At 39.0% G+C, this 21,407-nt stretch overlaps 1 protein-coding gene across 1 annotated transcript in view; it reads left to right on the forward strand.

Annotated features, from left to right (window-relative positions):
• LOC140239912 (glutaminase kidney isoform, mitochondrial-like) overlaps positions 1 to 18,823 on the forward strand; it is an 83,530-nt gene extending 64,707 nt beyond the window's left edge. Inside the window, exons 16-17 of the mRNA XM_072319728.1 lie at positions 4,878 to 5,003; positions 18,715 to 18,823. Coding sequence (XP_072175829.1) covers positions 4,878 to 4,971 — 94 coding nt within the window. The 3' untranslated portion in view covers positions 4,972 to 5,003; positions 18,715 to 18,823. The remainder of the gene's footprint in view (positions 1 to 4,877; positions 5,004 to 18,714) is intronic.
• Positions 18,824 to 21,407: the final 2,584 nt, after the last annotated feature.

The raw sequence follows: 21,407 nt of genomic DNA on the forward strand, positions 1-21,407 counted from the left end.
GGCAATGAAACTGGAAAAAATTCATAACTTTTGAACAGATTGTTTGATTTTTCTCAAACAGCCACTGATGTGCTCTACTAATATTGCTGCATTCACTCAATCTACGTGGATATTTGGGTTTCATTTCCCCTTCTGACTTATTTCTACTCTTACGCTTCCAGGCATGTTCTTGTCCCTCTGTCTTTTTCTTTTCCTTCCCCTTATCCTTCTTGTTAGCATCCTCTTCTTCCTTCCCTTCTCCTCCTTCTTTACTACCTTTTTCTTTCTTCTACTTTTTTCTTCTACCACATTCTTCACTCCCTCATCCATCCACGCAATCTCCTCCACCACCACCACCTCCATCATTTGCTCCACCTCCAATCTCCTCCTCCTCTTGCTCCCCTGTCTCCCACTGTCTTTCCTTTCTCCTTCTCCTCCTGTCCCTCCTTACCTTTTCTTCTACTTTTAGCTCACCTGAGCCGAAGGCTCAAGTGAGCTAGATTGCGATCGCTCTTCGTCTGGCGTCCGGCGTCCGTCGTGCGTCGTACGTCGTGCGTAAACTTTTTACATTTTCATCTTTTTCTTGGAAACCCCGGGACCGATTTTCACCAAACTTGGCAGGTAGCATCTCTAGGGGTGTAGGATCTCAATTTGTTCAAATGGGCACCGTATCCCACCTGGAGGGCCCCAAGGGACCCAAACCTCCCAAAATTAAGAAATCTTTAAAAATCTTCTCAAGAATCAGAAGTGAAAGAGCTAAGTTAATACTATTGGACAGTACATTAATGACTGTAGTTTCAAGTTTATTTGATAGCAGATCCAGGGGTGCCCCCCTTGCGGGCAGGGGGAGGGGTGGGGAGGTCCAAATTGGAGCCTAAATTGTACATTTCATCTTCTTCTTGCAAACCTCATGATGGATGTTCACCAAACTTGGTAGGTACTGTAGCATCCCTAGGGGGTTAGGATCTCAATTTGTTAAAATGGGCACCATGCTCCTGCCCCCCCCCCCCCTCCATCCCCCAAATTAAGGAATCTTTAAAAAAGTCTTCTTCTCTAGAACCAGAAGTGATAGAGCTTAAATTAATACTATGGGGGGGGGGGGGGGGAGGGGCAAATTTGGGCCCTAATTGTACATGTTCATCTTCTACTTGAGAATGCCTGGTCAAATTATGGTAGAGCTTTGTGTAATTGTATCCCCCGAACAGAGTTCGGAGGATACTATGGATTTGGCCTCGTTCCGCCGCGTCAGTGTCCACCGCGTCCGCTGCAGAGATTTTCTTGTGAGCGCTCTACTGGCTGCAGTTCTTCTTCGATCATCTTCAAATTTGGCATGAAGGTGTATTATGGTAAGACGAAGAAGCCTATTGTTTTTGGTGATGGCACTCTCACGTGTTCCGTCTTTATACATGAAAAGGTAAACTTAACAGAGTCTGCTTGTGTGTGCGATGTTGGCCTTGTTTCTCGACCGATTTTTTTTTTGAAATTTGGTATGTAAATGTATCATAGTCTAATCTATACACCAAAAGGTGCATTATAGTGAAATGAAGATGGCTATATTTTTTTTTGGTGGTGGTGCCCTCGCTTGTTCCGTCTTATACAACATTCTGGCCTGAAAAGTAATCTAGATGGGGTATGGGACAGGTTCGGGGGATACATGTGCTCGATTGCGAGTGCTCTAGTTTAGATTAGTGACTGCGTGAAAGGTGAACTTGCGGTACTCAGGTGAGCGCTAGACCCGCTGGTCTCTTGTTCTTCCACCACATCCTTCACGCCCTCATCCACCCACCCCCATCTCTTTGTCCACCACCACTTCCACCATTTCCTCCACCTCCAATCTCTTCCTCCTGGTGCTCCCCTGTCTCCCACTGTCCTTCCCTTCTCCTCCTCCTCCTTCTCCTGCCCCTCCTTTCCTTTCTTCTACTTTTTCTTCCGCCACATCCTTCACCCGCTCATCCCCTTACCCCAGCTCTTTCTCCACCACCTCCATCGTTTCTTCCACCTCCATCTCATCCTCCTGTTGCTACCAAGTCTCCTACAGTTCATCCTTTTCCTCCCCCTCCCCCTTTACCTCCTTTTCTTATACTTCCACCAGTTCTTCCCCTTTTCTTCTACCTACAATATCCTCCTGTTGCTCCCCTGTCTCCATCCTCCTGCTCATCTTTTCCCTCCTTTTCTTTCCTCTTCCTCTCTCTCTCTCTTCGTCCCCCCCCCCTTCCACTCTATCAATTCCTCCTCATTTTTTGTCCTGTTCTCCATATTTGCTCAACTCATTTTGTGATTTGTTAATTTCTACCATTATTCAGAAGTAGGATACATAAAATCTTGTTTTGCCTTCCCCGTATTCTTTCTAGTAATGATACTGTATTTTCCTTGTTTTGAAAGATGTATCCAGTTATTCCCCAAGCACCAGTGACAAAGATGTGGTCTTTCTCTTTCGTATATCCTACCGTGACCTTCTCGCGTCTATTTTTTTTTAAATCATCATTCTGCATTTCTTAATCTATCTTGTATGTACTTTTCACATTTTACTCATATTGTGATTGATCATATAATGTGATTGTTCTGTTATCGTCGTTTGGCATCAGTATTTCAGTGTGTTGAGATAAATTATTGCACACTTTCTGTGTCATTTCCTTCCTAGTTCGATAGTCAGGTATCATCTCTCCCTGTTGAATGATTGTTTGTTTTACTCTATTTCTGCTAGGAACATATTTCACTTGCTTTGATTTTTTTTTTTTTTTTTGGTGCCTTGTCATTTGCACTGATTATGATGTCTCCCCGAAAACATGCTCTTTCTATGAAAGATTAAAATGAAAAATGAAAGATTTAAAAAAAAAATTTCTTTCAATGAAAGAAAAAGTTTGTTTCTTTGGATCACTTTTTTTCCTTTTTCATACACTGTATATATATATTTTTTGTATTCAAACCTACTTACATGTCACATTCTCACTCACTTATAATATATACTTTTTCTCTTTCTGTCAAGTTATTTGCCAATACCCATTCAACATTTGATACAGTCTATTTCATATATTCTCCATATTTAGACTTTCAATCTATGCATTGTATATCAATGTATCCTTTTCCCTCATGATATATAGTATTTTAAGGCTAGATCTGAGCATCGATCTATAGACCCAGTTTTGTCAATATCCTCCACTTTGTATACTACTTCAGCTCTTTTTCTCACCCTTTTCTGCCAATTTATCCAGCATCTATTCTATGTAGATGAAGAGACTTTCAGTCTATCTTTCTGTTTATGTAACACTGAATCTAATACCAGCCTGGTCTGTACTTACTGCCACCTATGAGTCACGCTAAATTTATCCGTGGTCCCGCGTGCGACTGTTTATCCTGAACTGCTCTTGGTTTGGTTGCATTGCATGACTCACAACCGAGCACGAACACCAAGTTTCCCATTGAAGACGTGAATGGCAGGTGCTTACCAAAGCCAAACTTGGAAACTTTGTCAGCTAACGGTGCTCTCTCCCCTGCCCTTCTCTTTACAAGGTCATGTTGAAGTGTTGCTGCTTGACCCCACCCCTTTTTTTAACTCTCTGAAAAAAAAAGAAAAAAAAGGTCCAGTGTTAGCCAATAGAGATGGTATAAGGAAATAAACTAATTTCATGACATGTTGGAAAATGCTTACAAATTTGACATGACAAAATTTGTATTGATGAAACAATGGTGATTGTATGTACATTGTTTCTTTGTTGGATTGGGTCCAACATACGTTGGAAATGGAAAACATTTGTTTTTGTTCTCTGATGAAAAATAAAAGTTATGGTGACAATACATTACAAGATTACATACAATGTAAGAGAGATTAAGCTTGTCCATCATGGTTTCATGTATGTAGATACAACCAGCAGACATTTTTTTATTTCATTTATTTAATTTTTTTTTTACATCTGGGGTTCACATTTATCCACCAGGATACTATCTACAGTCAAACCTGCCTTAGAGGTCACCTGTCATACAAAAGCCACCTCTGAAAAGTCCCTACTCCCCCCCCCCCCAAAAAAAAGCCATGTTATCTCAAAGAAGTGAGTGAATCAGTGGGTCTCCAATAGTTACAAAAGCATTTCTTATATTGAGGAGGCTGTACTCTCAAGTCTTTTTTGTTTCTTTCTTTTTGAGAGGGTAGAAAAGCATATTCTGCAGCATGTTAATCCATTGGAGACTAGTCCCGAATACACTCTGGCAAGTGTCTATGGCAAATGCCTGTTATAGCAAGATCAGCTCATCCTCAAGAGGTTTTTGTGATAGTGACAATCTTAGCACTCTTTCTATTCTCTCGGTGGTTTTTAATTGTTCTCTGTGATTTTCCATTTTTCATCAATGCCTTTTTAGATTTTGAACTTTTATGTGAGTGGTCCAGTGACTGCCAATATATACATATTATCAATCACTCTGGTATTTTTGTCATACTACTAACTCAGTAAAACTTGTGATTCCTTGAGCAGTATTGTTTAGTTCCTGTTCAAATGAAATATATAATTTTCTTTAATTCTCTTCCTTTGCTTTTTTGTTTTCAGTGGAGCCTATCAGTCACTGAAACAAAACAAAAGAAAACAAGTGCAATGGAGGCATATGAATGTATAGTTATTATTTTTGTTATTATTATCATTATTATTATTATTATTATTATTATTATTATTATTATTATTATTATTATTATTATTATTATTATTATCATTATTATTATTATTATCATTAATAATATTATTATTATTATTATTGTTATTATTATTATTATAATTATTATTATCATCATCATTATATTTTTTTTTTGTCCCCTTGTAGTCTGGATGTTCAACCCCATGTGCCTCTTTATATCTTAATGTGTCGTCATTAACCACCACTTTTCCCCTTGTCTGATATTGTTTACTCACTAGATGGGGCCATACACCGCTTGATGACGCCCGTCTGTTTGGACACACAGAGGTCGTAGAACTGTTAGAGCAATATGAGAATGGCAAAGGAAAATAGTGAAGAAACAAGACTCGTTTTTATTCTTGTGCGTAAGTATCACATTTGTTGTCACATTCCTAAGTGCCCCAATCTGTTGATGTAGGTTATCTTCGGGCAGTTTTCACGCCTCCGCCCTGAAGACCGCCAAAGGAATCAGGTTTTCTGGTTCCCCATCCCACTTGACTATGAGCTGTGATCTTACAGCTCTGGTTTTCTTTTACTTTACTGTTGACTGGAATTGCATCAGTGAACATGCATATTACCCACGGCTAAAAAGTGCATCCACAGTTTGCAGGTATGGATTCCAACGCAACACATTGTCAATGTTCAGATTACTGTCCGCTGTATGGGACACCAGGACATATTGAAACATGACACGCTACTTGTAAGGAAGTTTGTAGAGTTTCGACTACAGAGGTAAACTAAAACCCAGTAACAACTGAAACACAGTTCGGCATAGCACTACTTAAGAAAAATAGGTGCTGAAGACATGCCACCAGAAAGATATCAAAGCTTGATATCCATTAATTTAGTGAGACATGATATAGTACAGCACTGCTGGAGGATTTAAGTAATGTCACAATACCATCTCTCTTTGTAGCCAGTAGAATCAGAACAAAACCCCCAACAGTTGGTATTTGTGTGACCCCTCACTCTAGAGGATGTAGGTTATTCATTCTGAACATAAAGTCTATTGTGGATAGGCCTATGTCTTATGGATAATTTGTGTGTTAGTGACTTCATTTTTTGACTGGTTAAACTAGCACAATGTGACATTCACTGTTTTTGTTACAGTGCATGGTCATGCAAAATTGCTTCAAGGAAAATTATTCATCATTTGGGAGCATCCAAATTTGAAGTAAAGGTGTTAAAGCCATAAATGTTTTAGATACACATCATGTACAAGAACAAATGCTCTGCATGCACTATTTTGGACTGTGTGCACTCCAAATAGCCTTCATACAGTTTTATTTTACCAAGGACATGGCCTTGGTGAAATAGAACTGCACTTACTAACTGATATACAGAATTTGTCATGCGTGTTATCACTGCTACAGTGCCATCAAGACCACACACCATTCATGTATCTGCAATGTCACATTGTAAAACTCAATCTCTTGATTGAACGCCTACGAATATGTTGCGTATTCATACTCATGTGATCGCAGTAGATCTACTTTACAATGCGTCACAGACACATCACGCATAGAGTACTGACATGATTTCAGAAACAACAGAGCTGGTCATTTACGCCCAAACATTGGATGTCCTTTTAGCAGTAACCTCAGAGTCAGACCACATTGATCAAATATTTGCTTTGGACCTTCTGAGATTACATTCACCATTTCGGAGAAGTTGTCGTATTGAAGAAAAAGAAGAAAAGAGGGAGCCGAAGTAGGAAACAGTGAATCGAAACCACTCCAAGCTCCAATTTCTACCAACAAATGGACAGAAACAGTGAAAACCTATACCCAGCTGTGATTCATATGGTAATGAAGTACTTTCAGGTGCCTTTTAGAAACTTCTCTCGTTACAAGTCTTATATGGTTTGACCACGCCCACCTGTTAAGCTTGATGGACCAGCATGTCAACAGGTGTAGAACTATTTACCTGCTAGAAAGAGATACATAGTTTTGGCTGTCGAAGAGCTCTTTCCTGTAGCATGAAAACCGATAAATATGTTGTACTCGACTCAGAAATACTCTCCGTCTTCATCATTTCAAAGCAATCACTCATAATGCTTTGTTTGCACCATTATCCCAGTGGTCACAGCAGTCCCGTTTGCCTGAAAAGTAGTGCTCCCTGGGTAGGTGGGTTATTCTCCTTCTTTCCCCTTCTGTGCCCTAGTCTTGTTCATTTCCGTCCTTGCTCCAGTGAACATGCAGCTATGAGATGCCATTCTGAAGGCAGTTGGTCAGGCTAGACTACATATATTTCCCGTCGCATCCCACTGCGGACTGCCTCAAAGATTTGTTATGGCCTAGTATGTGCTGTCACATTTTTGCTGTTCACTCCATTTTACTATGGCCTTCTAGGTTTCTCATCAGCCCTGTGACTGCTCTAACAAATTTTTTCACCGTCTAAAAATCTGACAAAGCATCTTCAGCGATCATGTTGTCATGGCCTGTCACGTTTGCCCATCCCGTCCCCTCACATTGTCTGACGTCCATCCCGTTTTGGCCACGATGGCCTGAAACTTGATTGCCGTGGCTGCCGGGAACATGTGTGAATGTAGCAATAGTTTACAGTGCTACTCTGCTCTAATCCCTCTTCTCACAGTCCTTCCTCCCATTGATATATTTTGTATGATATATCAATATCCTTCAATCTCTTCAATCTCTATCTTTGCATTCACAAAATCTATCATATATTTCTACACTCCTATTCCAGTTCCAAGTCATAGCAATAATAATAATGATGATAATAAGGTCTCATTTACCCAGGGTAGCCTCTTCAGTGTTACCACTGCTCTACCAGAGGGCCCCGCAATTATCATTACCCTAGCGTTGCCAGGTACCCATTTGTACGCCTGAGTCGAGAGGGACATAGTGGGTAAAAACATCTTGTCCAAGGACGTAAGCACTGGGCGGGATTCCAACTCGCGTCCTCCGATCGGGAGTCGGGAGTCTTATCCACCATGCCACAGCGCCCCCACTAAGTCCCCCACAAGTCCTCACAATTCCTGCAGTAACTTGGAATGTCACTCTTCACGTTGCACAGGTTCTCCCAAAACTTTGCTATGTCTTTTTTGTCTCCACGATGGACGGTCACTCTTCGTCTCCATTAATCCTACCTACCCTTCTCTTTGCACTTCAACTTTAATAGCCGGTGCGATTTGACGCATAGAATATATTAGTTATTTTCAATTCGTCAAATCTGGAATAGGAATAGCAGAGTGACAACCCTAACAATCATTTTAGAGGTATTTCATCCTTCATCTTCTCTGAGGGAGGAGGCTTACGTGTGCAGTATTTTATCTCATCATGCTCAGATTGTAGACACTAAGATATGGAAGGATCAGGGCTGGTGTGGGTTTGACCATTGTGATGTCATTAGCAACCAATTTTATTGATCCTATAACTATGCCTCGTAGCGAGAGGAACAATCAAAACTCGTGTTTGATGACTCACTGAATATGCGTACCCCTATCACATTCCGCATTGTGCACAGCCAATTTGCAATTGTTCCTTTGTGAAGCTGAATGTAAGCTGATCTGAAATGCCCTCTGAAGATTACAAGATTATGAATACCGACACAAAAGAGTAGCTTTTTCAAAAGTGAAACAGAGAGAGCAACCTATGTCCTTGGCGGAGGTAATGATAGACATGACGGCATTATACTGGTTGCACGACAAGCAATTTGTGGGGGTTAGATGCTAGATTGCCTCATTAGTCGGCAACCGACCACAAGAACATGACCGCATGGCACATTCTGATGAAGATTTTTTTTTCACAGAGTGTGATACATGTAGTCTACATATTCATGAACTGATATCAATCTACTTGTCTGGAATGTTTTCGGAAATCAAGACTATGTGGCTATTAGAACCCATTTGCCTCTGATGCTGTTATATATTTCAGTCATGTGAGCACTTCTTCCTCTGCAACAGATTTTTGAATTAAAACTTGTCGTAAGTCAGTAGATTACGCATCTATAGGATTCACCATGTTGTAGATATATCATCAAAGATGGAAATTACAATTTGAGTCTTGTTTCCATTAGTTCAAGCAAACACAACAAAATATTTTGGCACATTGATCTGACCTGACCATGGTATGCATTCTCAAAATATTGTCTTTTTTTTTTTCTTTGTGTGTCTGTTTCAATCTCATTAATAATTCACAATCAATTTCCTATTTTCAGTTATGGAGAATGAAAGGCTTGACCTCCAGAGAAAAGAGCCCTACATGAGCTAACATAGAAGCAATTACCCATTTACCATTTTATTGAGTACCAGACCTCCAATCTTCCTTTGTTGCGTGTAAGATGGTAATAGACCCTTAATATACAAATTACATCGTTTACAGATCATTTTAACAGTACTTTCCATTATAAAGCTAAATGAAACTGTGTTTCATTATGGAGACTGGTCTTTGAGTACAGCCCAAGAAATTAGTAATTGTTAACCAAATGTGATAACTGATTTTACTTTGCCATACATTGTAGTTAGATAGTCCATACACCCTGTTCCTCATAATTACACAGCTTTCTTTGTTCATAGCAGCACTCCAAGTAGAGAGCTGTGGTGTGCTCAGGGCAGCATCCGGAGAAGGCAGATATTGTAACAACACCGAACTTCTTGAGACCATTATCTAGTTTTTAAAGACCCTGTTATCACATCTTTATGAGGTTCGTCAGTGATTAGTAGCTCTCAGACCCGAGGCAGATTAAATTGCAAATTGCTCTCTCTAGATATCATTTTGACTCTTGCATCCGCATTAACCCACGACGCGTATGACAAAGAGGCCAGGGAGAGTGAAGGAAGTTGAGAGAAATAAACGGTAACGAAACTGCCTGACAAATAAGAATAACAAGATGAAAAGGATAGGTGCTGTTTGTTGCCTTTCGCTCGGGATCCATACAGAGCGAAAGGAAGTCTCATTCAAAAAAACAAAACATGGAAACAAAGTCTGTGTAAAACAATTAGCAAGTGGTGGTAGTTAGCGATATGACTTGCAGTCGCGGGAAATGTTGTCTGAGAAAACATGGCCGTCTATAATTGCTTATCACAATACTAGCCCTTGCTTTGGTGAATAAACACTGACAGTTTAGCATTTCAATGCCAGGTCACTTCTTACTGTAGCCATGCACAGTCTATGCCAAAATTGGGGATTTTACCTGATTTTGCCCCAATTTTGACCCTGTAGTTTTCAAAGGGGAACTTATATTTTTGGAAAACAAATATTTTTCATTCTGTTTTACACATTTATGTAATTGTTACACAGTATTTTTCATACTGTATCCTCGTTTCACTGATATTTCAGGAAGATTGCCAATTTATTACTCGATTACTTTTCAATCATGGTTGCATGGATATAAAAAGTTTTAAGTGCACAACAGTGAGCTCTACCCTTAAAAGCATTAATATTGTTTTCATTATATCTGGCCACTGTAGTGGTGTCTCCCTTGTATTCATTCCATCTCATGGATCAGCTTTTCTTTGCTTTTCTTTGTTTCTGCTGGCCACTGGCGATTTTAGTAATAAAATAGTAAAATAGTAATAAAATGTCTTTAAAATGCCTTCAAAATACTTTTCACCAACTACCATGTAATCTCTGTTCATTGAACTCACAAAAATTACAGGTACTTCAAATCAAGCATAATTGGGGGATCATGCTTTCTCATACATGGGCCCAAAACTTCAGAATAATAGCCTTCCAAAATCTCTTCGACAAGCATCTTCTAATGATGGTTTTAAAAAGAACCTCATGACCTACCTTTTCAATTTAGATTGACAATTGTTTACCTGTAATATGTACGAATATTGTTAGTTAGGTTATTGTTGTTATATCTTCTGTGATACTCTGTTGTAATGTGATACATATATGTACTCTGTTCCACAGCACCATGAGTATCTTTTTAGGTAGAATGAGCGCTTTATAAGAGTCTCTCTATTATTATTACTATCATAAAGCTACTGTATTTTCATGTTATTATTCATAAGAGAGGTTTTGAGAACATAAAGAGGACCATAGAGAAAGGCAATACAAAGTCAAACTAATCTTTACCTCCCAAATTGTGTTGTAAAGGTTAAAATTTTCATATCACTAGCAGGCAGCCAGGCTAAAGTATATTAACCCGTTCCATACAGGAACCTGGTGGCCTGTATATCAAGTCTATGGGGATTTCAGAATTTAGTATGGAATGGGTTAAAGTTATTTGAATATCACTTCTGGTCCAGACTGGCCCACCTTGTTTCAAGGGAAATGAAAACCACAACATGTGGATCAAGTGAATGCATCAGTATTAGTAAACTACAGTGTACATAAGTGAAAGTTTGAGGAAAATTGGACAATCTGTTTAAAAATTATGAATTTTAAACTTTTGGTCCAGCCATTGCTGGATGAGAAGACTACTACAGTATGTGACGTCATATAGAAAGAAAAAAAATAAAGAAAATGTAAAGAAAATTTAACAAAATTTCATTTTTAAAGAAGAATACAATTTCCCTCAACTTGTTACTGACATATATTGAGGGTAGTATTTTTCCCTCTGCCTTGTGAAAGAGGTACCACGGTTGTATGTGTGAATCAAATGCTGTCATTCAGCTGGAAAAGTGAAAATGTGTGATTTTTGCTATATCATTTTTCATGAGATATCACAAACTGTTGTAGTAATCTAATGCAGCGATGGCTGCACCAAAATTGGTAACTTTTGAACAGATTGTCTGATTTTCCTCAAACTTTCATCGATGTTTTCTACTGATATTGCTGCATTCATACCCCTTTAAGAAATACTCTTGGGAGTAACATAAACTTGTTTGCATTTAGATTTACAAAATTTAAAGTATGTAATTTGCTTGAAATGTCATTTAGAAAAATTTACATACCAAGGAGGTAATGTTTACATCGGCATTGGTTTGTTTGTCTGTGTGCAAAAATAATTCCAAAAGTTGTGAACAGATTTGGATGAAACTTACAGGGAAGGTTAAGAATGACACAAGGAACAGATGATTAAAGTTTGGTAGTGATCTGGGAATATTTATGGATTTTATGAAGGATTTTCAATATTTTGGCAGGTACAGTAGGGTCAATGAACTTGAGAGTTCAAGCTGCGCGTATTTGAGGTTTGCATATGTACGCTAAAGTGCGTGCTCTAGTTTCTGCTAGGCCAATGAGGCAACACACAGCTGGAAGTTGATGATGTAACAAAAGGCTTCTGTATTTGGAAATCGGGTGATTTTCAGCATGCATATGTATGGCTGGAAATCACTTATCTCATTTGAAGGACACGATTGGTGGTGAAAATGAGCTGCTTGGCGGAGGTCTGCCCTCTCAGAGTGCTTCTCTGGTTTGTGATTGTGATTGCTCTCCAAGACTCAAAAAGGGGCATTTTGAATCCCCGTGGAATCTGCTGATAAAAGTCTCATATGTGAACATACTCACCTCTCTATAATTAAATCAGTTAAAGGTGCATGGTCCCGGCGTTTTAGTCAAATGCGTACGCGGGCGCACGGCGCAAGTTTCCTATAGAGACCTATGCTATCGACACCTCTTTGGCGCTTACGCTTTGGCCCACTTCCCCGAGTCCGAAGAAGTCCGATTCACTGTAGTCAGTGGTCCGATCACAGTTCGGCTCATGATTCGGCTGAGGGGGATGATAGCTTTAGCAAACTTCTTTTGTGATGTCTGTCATATTAACAAGCACATATGCATGCACCCTGGCATTACTACGGACTGCGCGATGCGCAGAGAAGACAACGAAGGCAACGTTACTTAGCAACACCTACGCACTTTACTCTTGATGACAGCTCAATTTCGGTAATCTTCATATCAATGCTAAAGGTGATCGGCAGTATCATCAACAGCACCCTCTACACTACTGGGACCATGCATGTTTAACATTACCTGGTACACCCATATTCAAAGTGCCATGTATATGTGACCCGCTACAACAAAAGGATCCTAAAGTCGCTGACGGCTGAGCTGAGAAAATTGAGTTTGAAGTCACATCATCAAAATTGGTCAAAACAATCGGATTTCTGGTTTTGGCATAATTTTGTAGTCTAATGTTTTGTCTATCATCTGCCGAAATTTCGAAGCTAAATGATCAAAGGAAAGGCAAGAAATCAGCGTTTTTCTGGGCCATGTTTTTCCGACTTTCAACGCAACAGAAACGTGTGCGAAGATTTGGCTTTAGCGCCGCAGCTAGACTCCGCCCCTATCAACAAGGGAGTGATCTTATTGGTCAGTGCGTGGCATCCTGATTACTGATTGGTCGTCGGTATACCGCTGGCGCTAAGCTTGAATGAACATCGCGGAGGTCGCTAGGAGCATACCTTCTATTGTCAAGCGGTTAAGACTGTCTCCCCTCCCCTTGATCATGATAACATGGGAACGAAAACTTTGAAGGCGTTTTACTCGAAATTCTGATTTCCACAACCACTTGACATGCGCCAATATAATCATCGATATCTCCGCAGCCGAGTACTTTTATGAGTTGTGCTATATATGACATTAAAGTAGAAGAGTAAGGGAATAATGTCGTGCTATTTTCAGAAAATTGTCCTCCCCCGACTTTCGGATCCTTTTGTTGTAGCGGGTCACATATATATAGAAGCATCATTTGAGAATGTAAAACACGGATCATTAAGCGAAGACATATTCAAGGTTACCACAAAGCCATATATTTCAAGCTGTGGTACTAAAATCATTAGTCCAGATAAAGTAAGGCAGCAAGACATGGGTAAGAAGCCTTTTCTGGAAAGCCATTACATGTTATGATATCAAAAAGTACAGCAACATCATCGTCTATATATATATATATATATATGTATAATATATATGTGCTGGTAGTGAGCCAACTGAATCAAAAGTAAATTAATGATGAGATGTCATTGGTTTCAGAACACCATGGTAATTGATTTCCAGTCAACTTTTATGTTTTATTATTGTTGTCAGAAATAGACCAGAATGATATATGATATGCAAAATAGAGCAAATATGTGTCACTGGGTAGCTATAGGCGCATCATCTTCAAATAACATACATTGGTTTAATAGTGTGATAAGTTGGGGGGAAAATTAAGTATTTTGTATGTGAGCTCTGATTATTGGGCATATTGAGCTACAGTGCACTCCCGCTATAACAAAGTCCTTGGGAACGGCAGTTTTCTTTCGTTATATCAAAAAAAAAAAATTATAACTGAACAAATAAACAATAAAAATACATATAGTGGATAATGTTGCGGCCTGAATTTTTACTTCGTTGTAACCAGAATTTCGTTATAACCGTGTTCGTAATAACTGGAGTGTACTGTATTCTAAAAAAGTAAGATTTCGTGCCGATCTCAAAGAACTGTCATACTTGGCTTTTAGTTGCCTCTCTTCCGATATTGTCAGTACTAAAAACAGATGTAAGATCTTTGAAAAAAGCTACAATCCGGTATACATAGCAGGACTAACTGATGGTCAGTTTCCTCTCTGTGTACCGTATGTCCCTAAAAAAAAATTGCAACGGGACCCGCCATAATGATAACTTTGAAAATAGTGAAGCAATCCAAATACAATTTCAGGGTATGAAACTATGACTTATTACCCACATCTTACAGAAGACCCCATCTGATTTGTTTCAGTGGTCAAAGAGAAATGAGGATCTTTGTAGAGCATGTCAGGAATCCATTCTTTCCAAGTTCTGTCCATTGTGTTCACACATTTATATGCAGTTCCAAGAGCACACAAGTGGTAAACTTGGAAGCAACAGACCCCTGACAATGTTATACAATGATCCACATTTCTCTGTGACCACTTAACCAAATTCCATAGGGTTTTCTGTAAAGTAAAATGTATTTATTACACCCTGAAATTACATTCAGACAAGTTAATCCTACTGAAAGTTATCAATGCAGAAATCTGATCGAAACTCTTTTGTGACATACTGTATAGAGACTGATGTTCACTGGATTGCCATCAGCACAGTCAGTAGCCACACCCAGGGTATATTGGCTTGTGTATTGCAATATGTAAATTGGTGTTATATGCCACTGTATACACAAGCAAAAACAAAAGCAAAAGCAAAAAACAAAAACAAAACACTTGGCTGCAAATTGAAGGGGTTTCTTTATCTTCAGATTGTGTGTGCCTGAACAATGAGCCAAACTTGACCTCGTGTGCACAAGTGTGTGCAGACCTGGTATGGTGAGTTGAATCATGGCATAGTTTCTTTGCTCGACGTTCATATAGTCATGTAGTAAAGGGCAACTTATGGCAACAATTATTCTCTTTTTCAATGAAGCAGGACTGATTTTTACATTGAGATGTTTATCTTGAGAGATGCAATATTTGTGTGTGTGTGTTTTCACGTGCAAGAATAATGTTTTTCCACAACTGCCATTCGCCATTTCCTCAGAGAAAGAGAGCTTCAGCCAAACTGCTAATCAGTGATCTTGTAGGATTCAATGCACCCATTAGTATGCTTCACAAATGAGAGATTAAGAAAACCATCAAGCCAAAGAAACGTAAGCCCACAGAAGTGTCAACACAACACTGCTTTCTTGCTGTTCTGTATTTTCAAACTACAGACTGAATAAAGAATGGATTCCTCCTTTGGAAAATGCCTATACATAATGTGAATCATTTTGTTGACCCCAAAAATGTATTTTCATGCAACCTGGTAAATTAAAACCGTGCAACTTTTTCTTTTCTCTCTTAGTTCATTACTTTGTTCTCATTTCATGGCAATACACTGTGTATGGGGGCGTAGCTTGTGTAGTAAGGCAAAGACCATCTATACTTTCATTTAAACCAGAAAAAAAAGTCCCATATAATGTTCTTGTTGATGTAAGGGCTAACTACACCCCAGTGATGATCGTTACTCATATATCTCCCACCATCACAGTGCTAAAATGTCAAGTGTATCATCTTTGCTTCCTGATGATGACAAGGATCTACGGTATCAGTAAACATTCAGTAAAAACAGTGTGAAAACGCAGATAAACCCTCCGCAACCATCATTCTTCTCAAATCACAGACCAGCGTATTATTCCAGCGTATCTAGTTTACCTGTCATACCAAGTGATCACTTACGTTTCATCATGAGGCAAACTTAAATGTTATTTTTACAGAGGTCAGTTTAAGCCCATCAAGACATTGTGATGAGAAAATGATAATATTAATAAGTATTTGGTACACTCTCCATAGTACACACTATAGTTACGTTCAGACGGCAGGCCCTAACCTCGAGGTTAGGAAACATTGAGGTTTAGCTCTTGCCCCCTAACTACAATGTGTGTCTACATGACGAATCTTAAAGGACAAGTTCACCTTCATAAACATAAGGATTGAGAGAATGTAGCAATATTAGTAGAACACATCATTGAAAGTTTGAGGAAAATCAGACAATCCGTTCAAAAGTTATGAATTTTTGAAGTTTTTGTGCAGTAACCACTGGATGAGAAGACTACTGCAGTGTATGATGTCACATGTGTACAACAGTGTAAGGAAAATATGAAGAGAATTTCACAAAATTCCATCTTTTGAAAAAAGTGCACATTCCCATGACTTGTTACCAACATATGTTATGAGTAATATTATTCCCCCAGCCTTTAGAAAGAGACAAGTCAAGTGCTCTTTTATTATGCGAAAAAAGTGAAAATATGTTGAATTTTCTTTACATTTTCTTTATACTGTTGTACGCATATGACATCACAAGCTGTAGTAGTCTCCTCATCCAGCGGTTCTAACACAAAACTTTTAAAAATTCATAACTTTTGAACGGACTGTCCAATATTCCTCAAACTTTCACTGATGTGTTCTACTAATATTGCTGCTTTCTCTCAATCTTTATGTTTATGAAGGTGAACTTGTCCTTTAACCTCAACGTTTCGTAACCTCGAGGTTAAGCTTCTGCCCCCCCCCCCCCCCACGTAACTACGAGTGGGTCCACTCGATGTTAAAACCACAAAACTGGAAGTTTCAGCCCACACTGCTAACAAGGCGTCTATTTCTTCTTTAGTCCGACCCTGTCGGACTCGCTTACCGGTACTCTTTTTCCCACCGGCGGCACCAGCTTCCTCTGTCATGGTATGCAGAGATAGCACTGCACTGATGACTTTATGCCTTTATGAAGATATTCGTCGAAAACAATATTTTAGCGTCGGAGAAGAAAATAGAATACAGTAGCGAGTTTGACGTGTTCAGTTTCAGAGATCAAGCACATGGGAAGAAAAGATGATGTTGTTGTGATGTGCGTCATGGGTTTTCACCTCGCGCGCACGTGTAGTGTATTTGTGGTGTATTTACGTTTGGGAGGTTGACCCGAAAGCAGAGGGAAATTGTGGGGGCTTGAGTTCACGGCGAGGTCACTCTTAACTTCGAGTTCGTTGTTTTTTGTGTCCACACGGTGCTTAACTACGAGTGGGGACCCCCCCACGGTTCGTGGTTAGAGCGCTAACCAGAAGATTTCTTGTGGCTCGAAACATCGAGCAAACCTCGAGGTTTGCTAACTACAAGTGCGTCTTCACGGTCCCTAACTACAAGCTCTAACCTCGAGGTTTCCTAACCTCGATGTTAAGGGCTCCCGTCTGAACGTAACTTATATCACAGCATTTACAGTATTCACAGGGAACACATGCATCGTCTTCCTAACAACTGTTAGAACACAGTGATGAACCGGATTCAGTGATTGGTTACATATCATGCCCTACTGATGAGGCCTCCTAGTGATCTTTCTGGATCAGTTTGTGCTGCAGACCACTCAACTTTCTTTTAATTGCTGTGCAAACACTCCAGAAGTTGCTGTTGTTGATGTTGCCAAATGCATATTGTTGTTGAGACTCTGGTTGCTGTTGTTGTTGTCTGGCATTGTAAATGAGTTATTAAAAGTATGCATTTCCTATGGTGAAATGTGCAGATGACATTGTATGTTGTACCAGAACATTCCATTATAACTGTAGTCACAAATTTTATGGAATAATATGGTCTGATCTATTGATCTGATAGCTCAAGTGACAATATCTGCCCCTTCTATTTGATCACATCCTCTTCAGAATAATGTAATTTCTTAATTTATTGTAATTGTAATTTCTTAAAGGACAAGTTCATCTTTATATACATGTGGATTGAGTGAAAGCAGCAAAATCAGTAGAACACAGTAAAAGTTGAGGAGAATCGGACAATCTGTTCAAAGTTTTTGAAAGTTTCTGTATGGTCCTTGGCAGATGAGAAGACTACTACAGCTTGCGATGTCACATGTGTAGAATGTTAGAAAAGAGACTCCACAAAATTTTGATTCTTTTTTTTTTTTAAAGTACAAATTCCCTTGACTTGTTACTGATCATATATTAGAGGTAATATTATTCCCCCTGCTTTCTGAAAGAAGCAAGTCAAGTGTTCTTTTGTGATACAAGAAAGGTAAAGATATGTTGAGTTTCCTTTATATTTTCTTTTTATTGTTTTATGTATGTGACATCTCAAACTGTTGTAGTCTTCACATCCAGCGATGGCAATGCTGAAACTTTAAAAATTTATAACTTTTGAATGGATTGCTGATTTTCATCAAACTTTCTCTGATATGTTCTACCATTATACTTATATTGCTGTATTACACAGTCCACATGTAAATTTAAAGGTGAATTTGTCCTTTAATCTTAACGTCTGGCTCATCTGCTAGAAATCATCCCATAATTGTGCTTGTCGTTTTTGAAGGTTCCTTTTAATACCTCTTGCATTAATTCATTCATTTATAAATTAATGTAATATGTAATTATTTCTTCTCCACACTCAAAATCAAATGCTTCATTTTTATGTGATATTTGAAAATGTGGTACAACCAATAATGAAATGAATACAGTCAGAATTGATGGCATGAAAGTCTGATATGTATGCACCATTGTCTATATACTGTACAACCAGAAATTTTGGCGTGCATTTTGATTTCATAAAATTAAAATGCATGCAAAAGTTCTTGTCTACACTGTATGCGTAGAATGTCAGTGGCAATTTGCAAAAATTTCATCTCATTGGCTCCAATTAGGGAAAATTTCATGACATGAAAATATCTTGTCTTATAGGACACATTTGTTAATCTTCACTGTCTACCACAGGCGATATTGGAGAGGTCTGTGGGTCCGGAGAGGAACACCAGTATAGACTGTACAGGTGACTTCACTCCCAAGGAGCTTTCCATCTGTCCAAAGAGGACCCATGGATACTGCCTTCCCTATCCCACCAGAGCAACGCCAGAAGCTCCATACCAACTCTATCCTAGCTGCAGCCCAGCTCCACATCAAGTTGCAATCACTCACAGGAGTTATCCCCTTTTTTTTCGTCACGATTCAAAGATCTAAATTGAATGGGTTCAGGAATGTAGCCAATCAGAAATGCTGAAATGAGTCACATGTGTACTCTTAATTTTCTTACCAACATGCACAGCTGTGCAAAAAGTGTGCAAAGAAAAAGTATAACAGCAAGGCGTGTTATCTTATGGGACTTTACCGAGAAAGCATAACTGTACGCACACTGACGTCACAATGCCTACATAGTACTGTAACTGTGCGCACTCAATCAGTTGTTACAAGCATGTTATGCGCTCTCAGTCACTTATTTCTGTAAACAACTTCAAGTTTGCGCATGCCATGCACCAGCAGCATGTACTGCATTCACATGTGTAGCGCAATGTTTGCCGTGTATTTGGAACAACATCTTGGCTTTTGAGCAAGCTCTACCTGTAGCTGACTGGTATTCACCCATATAGGTATATGAAAAATGCTGTTAATTTTTTATCCATTTTATAAAACAAATAATGCACAGGTTTAAGTTTGTGGCATTAGTGGACATGCAGCTCACTCATGTTGCACAACATTATGCAACATGCACTCGGCTGCGCCTTATGCATGTATTAACATTGTAAATACCCTCAAGTGCACTGCATCTCCACTATAATGTACTCTCACCTGTGCATTATGTACATAATATTTGTCATCATAACCTGTGTGTGGCAAGGTGCATTACAGGATTAAAAAGGCAAAAGATATGGTTTCTTCACATGTCGTTCACACATGCCACAAAGGCAAGTTATTGTGAGGGATAAAGTAAAATTCAAATTGGGGAGACATTTGCACTGTGATGTGTATCAGAGGAGTTATCAATTTTTAGTCTCCATAACACAAGACTGAACGATTTTCAAATGGTGTTGCAATAATCAGTTATAAAAAAACAAACAAACAAACAAACAAACATTAATTATGTGTGTGTGTGTGTGAATATGGCTTCAGTTTTATTAGCTCATAAGGCCATGTGTGTTATAGCAGCTCATATTTGAGAGGAATGACCATGTTACGCAAGTCGCCTCAATAGCCTAAACTACAGAATGTTCTCACATGCCTGTTATAAGTTTTAGCTCAGGGAACACTGCTTTTCATTTTGTCTGGGATATTTTGTGCCCATATTATGATCCATTTTGATGTAGTCCTATTTTAATGGCGAACGATCATTGATGTGTGTGCTACAAACCAGAAATTGCATCCCATTCAGCACCTTACATGGGTGTTCCTGCAGGTATAACCCGGCAAAGCACACATATTTCTCTGACATCTACAAACTATGCAGAGTCTTCTCTCCAAATTTTGTGGGCATATTTTAGGGAATTCTGGATTCCTACTCTGACTCTTAGAAGATAGTTTTCAGGAGAGGTAGCCATACTGGGGACGATACTCTCGTGAGAAACAATCATGTACAATGTTAGGCAGCTCCTCGTTGGATAGAAAGCTTTCAGTTTGCCCAGTCGCCACAATCTAGAACACAAACATTTTCCAACCATGACATCATCCCACGCAAGTCCCTATCCCACAGAAAAAAAGAAGAAGATATTTTGATATTGATGACGCTTGGCCGAGACTACACTGGGCCTAATCACATGATCGCTGTGATCAGATGCATGGATAATGCATTGTAGAATCTAGAGGAGAATGATGGTGAACTTTGTCAGCTTTTTGGAACCCTCCTTTCAACTTCAATGTTAAGGAATTGAAATCTGAACTCAGAAATGAACTGTAAAATGAGGAATGTTCACGTACGTTTTAATTTCGCGAATTTCACGAGAGCCAAGATTAGTGAAATTAAAATGCACATGAAAGTTCTCGTTCTCACTATCCGCATTGAATGTTAGAAGCAAGTCATGAAATTTTCATGCCGCGAAAAAGGCCGTTGGCTCCAATTCGCGAAAATTTCATGTCGCAATAATATCGTGTTTTACAGTATCTTGTGAACAAAGGAATCAGAGTTCCACTCTAATATTAAGTACTGTACTGTATACGTTTATCATTTTGTGGGTTTTCGTAAGGTGGACGCTAACTGTGACTTTATCAAACAACATGCAGAAATATCAAGACTAATCCTGACATGAATGCAACATGCACGCAAACAATTCCCTGTTGTCTATTGTACTCCACAATCGCAAATTTAAGCCACTTGCAAAATTTTGGGAATTCCCAATTCCCCCCCACCCCCCCCCCCCAAAAAAAAAAACATCTGCGCACTAACTGATCTTTAACCCATAACGTGCCACGGTACCTCAAGTGCGACTCCGTTTCTCACACATACAATGTATGGCTTGCGATGCATGGTGACTGAATAGTGGTATTGCTTCCAGTTTTTTTGAGTCAATTCTGATTTCTGAAGAGGTTGTGTCTTACAAAAAAAAAAAACAAAAAAAAAAAAAAAACATGCCTCCCAGGCCTATTAATTAATGTGCATTGTAGGTGTCCTATGCATAGTTATGACAATGAATACAATTTTG

The sequence above is a fragment of the Diadema setosum genome, chromosome 16 (assembly GCF_964275005.1).
Source record: "Diadema setosum chromosome 16, eeDiaSeto1, whole genome shotgun sequence".
Taxonomy (NCBI): domain Eukaryota; kingdom Metazoa; phylum Echinodermata; class Echinoidea; order Diadematoida; family Diadematidae; genus Diadema; species Diadema setosum.